Source organism: Nannospalax galili, unplaced genomic scaffold, assembly GCF_000622305.1.
Source record: "Nannospalax galili isolate Female #2095 unplaced genomic scaffold, S.galili_v1.0 scaffold1684, whole genome shotgun sequence".
Taxonomy (NCBI): domain Eukaryota; kingdom Metazoa; phylum Chordata; class Mammalia; order Rodentia; family Spalacidae; genus Nannospalax; species Nannospalax galili.
Genome location: NW_008351025.1, coordinates 169,215 through 179,699, shown reverse-complemented (window position 1 = coordinate 179,699; position 10,485 = coordinate 169,215). Strand labels below are relative to the sequence as shown.

At 43.7% G+C, this 10,485-nt stretch overlaps 1 protein-coding gene across 3 annotated transcripts in view; it reads left to right on the top strand.

The window, feature by feature from the left end:
- The first annotated feature begins 352 nt into the window (after positions 1-352).
- The window catches only part of Tnrc6c (trinucleotide repeat containing adaptor 6C), an 82,848-nt gene continuing 72,715 nt past the window's right edge, over positions 353-10,485 (top strand). The window contains exons 1-3 of one of the 3 annotated variants that reach the window (XM_029553533.1): positions 521-536; positions 1,803-1,824; positions 2,953-3,135. In XM_029553533.1, the coding sequence (XP_029409393.1) occupies positions 3,087-3,135 (49 nt within the window). In that variant the 5' untranslated portion in view covers positions 521-536; positions 1,803-1,824; positions 2,953-3,086. Of the gene's footprint in view, positions 537-1,674; positions 1,698-1,802; positions 1,825-2,952; positions 3,136-10,485 lie in introns of those variants that run through there. The other 2 variants (XM_029553532.1, XM_017801947.2) reach the window with 2 other exon arrangements.

Sequence of the window (10,485 nt, the reverse complement as noted above, 5' to 3'; positions counted from 1 at the left end):
GTACTACTACCCTACCCTTTCCTTTCTGGAAACAGGGTCTCCGTAGGCTATACAGGTTGGCCTAGAATGCTCTTTCTCTCCCAGTCAGGCCTTGAACTGGCAGTTTTCCCCAGCCTCCCAAGTAGCTGAGATTATAGTGCCATTCTGCCAATCCTGGCTGCTTTTCTTTACTTGTTTTTATTCTTTGTGTGTGAGTGCATTGCCCACATGTATGTAAGTGCACCCATGTCTTGCAGTGCCTATGGAGATCAGAAGAGGGTGTCAAATCCCCTGGCCCTGGAGTTACAGACGGTTGTTACCTGCTGAGGGTGGGTGCCTCCGCAAGAGCAGCCAGTGCTCTTCCACGCTGAGCCACCTCTCCAGCCCCCTTTTTCAGTTTTGGATGGAATTTAAAGTAGTCATCATACTAATAACCACTTTTCTTCACATTTAAAAGGGAGAAAGAACAGAAAACACAAGAAGAGGAACGTTTGATGGAAGAAAAGAAAAAGAAAAAGCAGGAAGAAAAGAAGAAGAAGGAAGGTGCTCAGAAAAAGGTCTGGCTGGTGTTTTTACCTCACGGTCCTTGTAGTCAGCTATCACAGACACACCGTCAGAGCGCTAATGGCCAAGTCTTGTGTTATTACTGTTTGAAATCAACATGCTAAATCTATAGTTAGCACATAATGGATATTTGGCTGGTGAGGTGAATACACAGTGCCAGCTGCAGCCCCTGTGTCCTAGAGAGCCAGACACACCACAGCCGTGTTTCCAGAGACTCGTGTAGTTGCTGGTGAGGAAAGAGTGTTCGTACTTCCCCATGAGCGTGAACTGTGTTCACCTCCAGCTAAGACATCAGGAATAGGCCATGAAACTGATCCTGTTAGAAAAGCTAGGAATTGCCAGGCATGATGGTGCATGCCTTTGAGCTCAGCACTCGGGGAGCAGAGGCAGGCCGATCTCTGTGAGTTCCAGGCCTGCCTGATCTACATAGAGACTTCCAGACCAGTCAGGGCCTTCCAGTGAAACCATCTCCAAAAATGGGGACAGGTGCTGGAGAGATGGCTCAGTGGTTAAGAGCACTGGCTGCTCTTGCAGAAGATGTGGGTTTGGTTCCCAGCACCTACACCATGGCTAGCAACCATCTCTAACTCCAGTCCCAGGGGAATACAACACCCTCTTCTGACCTCCACAGGCATTACACACATGTGGTACACTTACACACATGCAGACAAAGCACTCATACTCATAAAAATAATCTTTTTAACAAAAGGATAAACTAGAAGTAATTTTTGTGGTAAGGGTAAATATTCTTTATAAGTCCTATTTATAAATGTTAAAAAATTAAAAGTTCCTTAAACCTTATAATCATTCTTGAATTTTATTGCATGTAAAATAAGCAAGTTAAACCAGCTGTTTGGCTTTTGTAGTTTAATGCATCTTGTAGTTTAAGCTGTATGCTCTTTACAGTGTGGTAAAACGGGGAGCTCAAGTAGCTTCCATAAGCTTTAATGTTGACATATAATCAACAATATGTAGACAAATGCATTTTTCTCAGTAATAAATTAGTTATGACAAAGTCTTGCTTTTAAAATTTCAAGAATTAATCTGGGCATGGTGGCACATGCCTTTAATCCCAGGACTCGGGAGGCAGAGGCAGACGGATCTCTTCGAGTTTAAGACCAGCTGGGGCTACAGGGAGACCCCGTCTCAAATAAGTAAATAAAAATAAGAATTCAAGAATTAAAAGTCTGCTCATAAACTCATAGTGTGCATGATGTACCACATGATTACTCCTAAAGAGTTTCTGATTTTTTTTTCAGGCTGCTGATCAAAAAACCAAAGGTATGTTTTTTGTTGTTTTCTTCATATTTTGGGAGGGGGAGTACCTTTCATGCAGTACCAAGTTTTATCATGAAGGTGGCTTTTTAAAGAAATTGATGGTTAAAAACAAAGAATATCAGCCTGTCTTTGGGTCTGCTTTTTGTTATGTACTGTGAAACTTCATTTATGACCGGTTTTATACCTACGTCTCATTGGCATTGGGTTCCTCTACAACTGCCTAGAAAACATTATCTTAACTTTCTAAACAATAATTCTAAATCCCCTTTCGGTTTAATTCCCACCAAATAAGGGTTGAATCCAGGAAAGTGATTGATTTGGATTAAGAACACCCAAAGATGGCTGGATTTTTTTTTTTTTTTTTTAAAGCTTGGCATTCCTCACTGCCAGCTCTGTCCTTATAGGTCTGTCTCTTTATCTATGTCCTTATAGGTATAGTCTGTCCTTTGTAGCTGACGTGTAAGAGGATTCTTTCCACAGCTGGCTAGATTGCCTGTTGTCTTGGTGGTGTTGGTAGAAACACAGACGGTTCTCAGAAACACAGTAGCTCAGGCATGCTGGGTGTGCTGGAAGTTCACAGTGAGCTCAGGGAAGCTGCACTCCCAGCACCTTCACTTCAGACCCACCATTGGTTAGAGCCTTGCCAGCGGGTCACAGAGACCTACTCTGTTCCATCTGGGACAAGCTTGATGTAGCTCATATTTAAAGTGTCTCTCCTTTGTCACGCTGCTCCTTTGGGGAAAGCTTGTCAGTAATTACTAACCACCTTAGGATGTATCCTGTCCTTCTAAACAAAAAATGCTTCTGGAATTGTGATGAATCTAAAGTACTTCTCGATAATTATTTAATGAATATTAATAGCCTCAGGCTGGGAGGGGAAGACTTGGGCTGGCCTGGTGGTAAAGTGTATTATAGTAGTGTTGGTGCTCACACGTAAGATGGACTTGCTATTATATCCTGCCAGCTTTTGGTTTGTTTCCCCTACCCTGGCCTGGCCTGGCAGTACATAGGGCAGGGGCTACATGTACCTGGTCCCTCGTTTGTCCCTAGAACCCTCACTCAGCCACTGCCTCCTGCCAGGTCTGCTCTAGGCCTGGTAATGATCATTCTCATTGTTACTGTTGTCGCCAGGGCACAGACAAGTGATCTAACGCAATGAAAGTTTGCTGCGCAGCAAAGAGAGCCCACAGGGACATCGCACAACAGATGTTTGCCCACCATCTCCTGTGTCTCTGCAGCTAGTGTGCTTCAGAACAGTCCTGCCCATGTCAGGAAGGTGCTCAGAGAAGGAAAACAGCACTCCACAGGCACAGAGTGAGTGAGTGCTCTGACTCTGTGGCCAGGTCAAACTGCCCAGCCTAATGTGGAGGCCCCAGGAGCTGGAGGCCCCTGCTCTGTTCAGCAGGCAGTACCCAGAAGTCCCAGAGCCCTGAGTTAGTTACCTAACAGAGTTTTGCAATCTTAGTGAGTCCAGGATTTCAAGACCCTTGAGAGAGGCTTCAGTTACAATTAGATTATGGGATCCACTGAATTAATTTTTTTTAAAGTTCGAGTTGTTTGGGCTTTGATAATTAGCTCAAACTTAGACCAAATCAGTGAGTGATTTCCTTGTTCTGCAGTACCACATGCCATTCAAGCAGTAGTGTTGGGAAGGCAGTGCCTGCATTGATTAGTATTGGATTTGACAACTAGAACTTAGCCCTCTAAGTTCTGTTTTAAAGACTTTTCAAATATTCTTTGTATCATGCCCACATACTACCATCTGCCTTCCACAGACAGATCAGTCTTCACTGTAGATCATTGTGCTTTTGTTTTGTAACTGACTGCAGGCAGCCATTCCACTGGGAGCCTTGACGAATACAGAACAGAATTAATCTGTTTCTTTGATTTTCATATTTTTACTCTTTCACAGTTTAATGCATATGTGCCCTGTAATGGACTTTTACTATATTCCCTCATTATCCTCTCTTATCTAACCCTTCCCCTCCCTCTGAATCTTTTCTTCCCAACAAGTTGCCCTCCTACTTTAGTGTCTTTGTGTAGGTATGCATGAGTGCGTACTCCAGCTCAGTTCCACTTCATCAAACTAGGGTTGCTTACATGAGCTTGCATTGGGAGCTCCTTCAGCAAAGGCTCTTCACCAGTGGCTATAACACTGAGGGATCTTTTATCTGGGCAGGCAGAGCTCTGAGTTTGAAGCCCAGCGTGATCTGCATAGTGAATTCCAGGCCAGCCAGAGCTAAAACTCAGTCTTGAGACTAAAGAGATGGTTCAGCAGTTAACAGCATTGGCCGCTCTAGCAGAGGACCTAGGTTTCATTCCCAGCACCCACATGGAGGTCACAACCACCCCTAACTCCCAGTTCCAGGGGATCTGTTGCCCTCTTCTGGCCTCCATAGGCACTGCATGCACATGGTACACTTATATACGTGCAGGCAAAAAAACACTCAAACACATAAAATAAAAATAAAGAAAAACTTCAGTCTGATGCAGAACACACTTCACTCTGCCCCATAAATTTGAAGGTGGGGTTTCTAGGAACTCTGCTTTGCAAAATCGTACCTAAAATAGAATGTGCTGTCTGTTGTTATCTGTTCAAGCCATGGTCTGATTTCTTTGTGAAGGTCTCATTTTTCTTTTTTTCTAATGTTTTATTTATTATTTTTATATGTATGAATGTATTGGCTGGGTGTTGTGCACGCCTTTAATCCCAGCAGGGGCAGAAGCAGGCCTGGTCTACATAGTGAGTTCCAGGACAGCTGGGGCTACAGGGAGACCCTGTCTCAAAAAGACCTAAAAAATAAAAAATAAAAAAATAAAATAAATAAATAAATAAATAAATAAAATGAATATAGTGCCTGCATATATATAAGTGCACCCATGTTGTGCAGTGCCCATGGAGGTCAGAGAGTGCTGAATGCCCTGGAACTTGGGTTATAGACAGTTGTTAGCTGCCATGTGGGTGCTGGGAATCAAACCCTGGTCCTCTGCAAGAGCAGCCAGTGCTCTTAACTGCTGAGCCATCTCTTCAGCCCCTCATTCTTTTTAAGATCAGGCCAGGTGAGTGAGTTGTAGATAGTGCTCTATCTCTGGCATCCTGCCTTTAGGCGGTACCAGTAGGAGCCTGTTTTCTTTGCAGCCCAGAGATGCACTGCTGCCCACTCTGAAGCTCTACAAGCAGACAGTGGATTCACTCTTGTCTTCCTCCAGTATCTCCCTGCTGCACTGCCTCTGCTTATGTGGTCTCAGCTCTGCCTTATTTTTCCTTTTGGGCCGAAAATCATTATCTTCATTGAAGATAATTTGAGCACAAGCCTAAGAAATTAAAATTTGAATTGGAACCCCTCTTTTGGAGCCAGACATAGTGTTGTACATTTGTCATTCCAGCCCTTGGGAGGCAGAGGCAAGACAATCCTGAGTTCAAGGCCAGCATGGCCTACAGTGAGACACTGTCTTCTTTTAAAAGGGCGGGTGGAGGGGAGGCTAGGAAGGCAGCTAGCTCAGTTGGTAAACTGTTTGTCATACAAGCCCGAGAAGACGTTGAGTGCAGATCCCGAGAATCCATGGAAAGAGCTGAGTGAGGCAGCGTGGACTGTAACCCCACTGCTGGGAGCCAGAAGTGGGGTAGAGAGTAACAGAAGCCGTGAAGCCTCAACCTCTGGCCCCTGTACTCACACGCACACATCCCAAAGAGATTTTTTTTTTTTTTTTTTTGGTCTTTTTGAGTCAGGGTCTCCCTGTAGCCCCAACTGGCCTAGAGCTCCCTATGTAGACCAGGCTGGCCTTGAACTCGCAGACATCCGCCTGCCTCTCGAGTGCTTGGATTAAAGGTGTGAGCCACCACGCCCAAGTCAAAAGAAAAAAAATCTTAAAAGAAATTTTGCATCTTGAGATATTTCCCAGTTGATGTCTGTGAGTCACCCCTTGCATCTCCTTAGGACTCCATGTAAGCGCATAGACCCCCCCCCCCCCCCCCCCCCCCCCCGCCCGACCCCCCCCCTCACACAGCTCACACCCCCCTTGCTCGCCCCTCGGTAGCTGCACTAAGTCATTTGAAAACCGTCCTGCCAGTCAGTTCCTAAACAGAATCATCCTGGTAAATTCTGATGACCATGACCTTTGCATTAGTTGCTAAAGAAAGATAGGAAAGGGGGCTGGAGAGATGGCTCAGTAGTTCAGAGCAGTGGCTGCTCTTGCAGAGGACCTGGGTTCAGTTCCTGCACCCACATGGCAGCCAACAGTTGTCCTCAACTCCAGCTCCAAATCCGACACCCCTCTTCTGGCCCCCACGGACTTCACACAACACAGGTGCACTTACATACATGCAGGTAAAGCACTCATAAAATAAAAATAAATAAATCAAAAATATTTTTAAAAAGAAAGACAGGAAAGACAGCTAAACACTCTCACCTTCTGCCCTGGCGAGATCTTCAGTGCTGCCATGGGTGGGGGTTAGAGGTAGATAGGATCCTGTTTGTGAAGCACCATTAGCTGGTGTGTTACTGCTGCTTGTGCAGTAACTGATGGCTGATGAGCAGTAATCTCTGTTTGGGACTCTGCCCTTAATTCGGACACAGATAATAGCTTTATATTTGAAATTTGTGAGCTTAATTTTTTCATGTCATGTTCTTGGATTTTTTTTCATGGATTTTTAAGTTCATAAAAAGTTTTCTTCTAAAAAACTCAGTTACATTGTCATGATAGTAAATACCCTGATGACCCACTATAGCTCCAGTTTCCTATGATTACTGAATTAAGATCTTATAAGTTCATGCATTTAATTGGCATCCTAAGTTCAGAAGGACTGTAATTTAAGTTTCAAAAAAAATGCATTACATTTGTTAACTTTCAGAAAACCTTTTCTGTGCCTTACTGTCTGAGCGAATATTCAATGCCATGTTCTTTGAGCAGGCTTGCATCAAGGGCTTCATTCAGTTCAAGCACAAATTACAGGCAGCATAGTATGCTACGACGGCTCACCCTAAACACACAGAGCTTTTTTTTATGACGGTGATTAAAGAATACTGAGAATCTAGGTGTCTTCCCGATTGTGTAGTCAGATGTCGAGGTTACAGAAATGAGAACTCCATGCTGCATTTCCCTCATTTGATGGCTCTTCAGGTGCTGTATGGGTGCTACTTCTGCATAGCTGAGGCAACCAGGGCTGGCTCTTCAGTCTTTTGGGGTCTAAATACAATAATCAGCAGTTGATGTTTATAAAGCATCAGATACATGTTTTCTTTTTTTGAATTTTTTATTATTTTTATTTCATGTTTATGAGTGTATTACCTTCATGTGAGTAAGCGTACCCATGTCATGCAATGCCCATGGAGGTCAGAAGAGGGCGTCAAATCCCCGGGAACTGGAATTTCAGACAGTCGTTAGACACATGTGGGTGTTGGGAACTGAACCTGGGTTCTCTGCAAGTTCAGCTAGTGTTCTTAACCACTGAGCCATCTCTCCAGCCCCATGATACGTGTTTCTAGAGTTGTACAGTGTAATCCAATCACCAGAATGCTCAAATTTACGTGCCATTTATACTCTGCCCCATCTATCTAAGCCAGATGTTGTTTTGAGGGTATGAGTGTCTCCTAAAGGCTTAAAAGTTTGTTCCACAGGCTTAGCACTGTGTTTTATATAAGGTGACACTTAATTTGCCTGTCTGCAACCAGGTCTTGTGTAGTGTTGGCTGAGGAAATGCCATCCACAGAGGTTAAATGACTTGCACAAGCTCACAGCTAGTTAGTGGCAGAAGTAGAGCCTTTGTGTCTGGTTCTTAAAGATGTACTGTTTCTCCTACCTTACAACAACTGGAAACCCAAGGGCTATGTGTCTGTTATCTGTGTAACTGCTCTCTATCTGGAAGGAACTTAGGCATTCTGGATTTTTTTTTCATACAAGGCTGAAAGAAGTTCCTAAGAGATTTATTATATGAAGGATCTCTAGGGAACAACATCTTTTAGGTTTTAACCCTTAGAGTTGTTCATCTTTGACTTTGTTGCTCTCTGCTTAAAAGAACTGTTTTAATTCTACTGCTCAACCTAGAGGAATTTGATAATAAATGTATTAATTTTTCCGATAGGAACAAAAGAAAGTATTAGAAGACTATAAGATGTTTTTTAATGTTTAGGGTTTATTTTCTTTTATTTATTATTTTTATTTTATGTGTATGCATGTATTGCCTGCATGTAGGCAAGCTCACCCGTGTTGTGCAGTGCCGGAGGAGGTTAGAAGAGGCTATCGGATCCCCTGGGACTGGAGTTACAGACAGTTGTTAGCTGCCATGTGGGTACTGGGATTCGAACCCGGGTCTTCTGGAAGAACAACCAGTGTTCTTAACTGTTGAGCCGTCTCTCCAGCCCCTAATGTTTAGGTTTTAAAAGATAGGAACATTGCTAAAACCCAGTCCCTGGGTAGATACATAGGTAAGGTCCTGATCTAAGTAAAAGAAAGGCAGTAAAGCCTGTGGCCGGAGGTCCAGCAGGTCCCTACACAGCACCTTCCTGTGGGGCTTCTGCTGAGTCTCTCCAAAAGTGGAGGCACACATTTCTGTTTGGTCTGACCAGCCACTAACACTTTGAATCGCCTTTTTTTTTTTGCTTTTCTTTTGAGACAGGGTTTCCCTGTAGTCACAACTAACCTGGAACTCACTGTGTAGATTAGGCTGGCCTTAGTCTCCCAGAGATGTGCTTCCCAAATGCTAGGATTGAAAGTATGTGCTACCACACCCAGGTGGAATTGTTTTTCTTAACTAAGAAAGAAGTTGGAAATCTGCTTTCTGAGAAAGAAGTTGGTAGCCCAGGCTAGCTTCTTTCTTTGTGTGTGTTTGTGTGTTTTGTTTTGTTTTGTTTTAGGTCTTTTTGAGACAGGGTCTCCCTGTAGCCCCAGCTGGCCTGGAACACACTATGTGTAGACCAGGCCGGCTTTGAACTCACAGAGATCCGCCTGTCTCTGCATCCCAAGTGCTGGGACTAAAGGTGTGCACCACCACACCTGGCTTGTGTTTGTGATTTTTTTAAATAGCTTTTAAAATTATAATTGGAATGCAATAGATTATATATATTAAGAGAACAGTTCGTTGCATGGTGGTGTGTATACACCTATGAAACCATCAGAACTACACCCAGCATCCCTAAGAGTTTCCTCATATCCTTTCCCACCCATCTCTCTTGTGTCACCCCCCCAATTCAAGCCGTGTGTGTCGTTACTTCTTTCCTTCTTCCTGCTGATGAGTGGTCCTTTGCACAGTCATACCAACAGTATTTGTATCCATGCACCTGCTCATGGCATGTGAGTTCTTCCTGTTCTTCAGCTATTACGGACTGAGCTTTTTATGAACATTGATGTTCAGATCTTAGTGTGAGTGTATACCTGCGATTCCTTGGGTAAATACAGGAGTGGAATGTGAACAGCACAGGATAGCTCCTTTCCAAAGTGGCTGCACTGTTTGACACCTGCGCTCTCCTGCATCAGGGTTTGCACCTCTTCCTGATGGCAGCCATTCTCGAGATCCGTAGGTATCTCACAGCTTCGTTTTGCATTTTCCTAATAACTACTGGCGTTGAACGTTACTTCCATGACCTTATTTGCCATCTGTATCTCTTCTTTGGTGAAGTACCCACTCACATCTTTTGCCTGTAAGTTATTTACTTGTTATGATAGTCAGCTGGCCTCTAGAGCTGAACCGAAAGGCTCAGTGTTGTAGCCTGCTTGTCTGCATGTGTCGGTCGTTCTCGTTCTGTATGTGCAGTGACTTGACAACCTTCAAAGATGATGACATTTTGTCTAGCTTTGGCACACTGCAAGATTGGTACGTCACATTCTGCTATCTAGGTTTCACTAGTTAATTCATTGTTAATAAATGCCTACTAGATGGTACAGGTAAGTTTCTTGTTCTTACAAATATTTTAGTAGAAAGATCTAGATAAATGACTACAGTAAATTTCTGGGTACTATGATTTACTTATGTCATGTTTCCTACCTGAAAAGATTTAACTCTAGTCATCTTTTCATCAAACACATCTCTCTGAGGAAAGGAAGCATGCCTGCTTTTTAAGAGGAAATGAGGGAAGGAGACTAGTAATAAGAAAGACAGGTGCCTGTGAAGCTGGGCTGCATGTCTAGTTGTCTACACAGTTTGTGGTGTCAGCTAGAACAGACTCACCTCTAGCCTAACCAGTAGGCCATTAAAGCAGAGCTCTCACAACAGCTTGTCCCACCAAGAAAAAAGGCAATGAAATGGAAGAGGAGGAATGTGGAAGGCAGCTTAGCACTGTGCATTAAAGTGGATAAATGTGCTCTTCTAAACTAGGAGCCATTACAGAGTTATAAGTTGGAGAAGGACATGAGATGGGTACCTTAGAAAGGGCCCTGAGCACACAGGACTGAAGGTGAACTAAACACCTTGTAAGGAAGGGCTGGAGGCAGCCAGTGTTGTTAGACCAACACCTAGTTCAAGAAGGCAGCTTAGCACTGTGCATTAAAGTGGATAAATGTGCTCTTCTAAACTAGGAGCCATTACAGAGTTATAAGTTGGAGAAGGACATGAGATGGGTACCTTAGAAAGGGCCCTGAGCACACAGGACTGAAGGTGAACTAAACACCTTGTAAGGAAGGGCTGGAGGCAGCCAGTGTTGTTAGACCAACACCTAGTTCAAGTTCCAG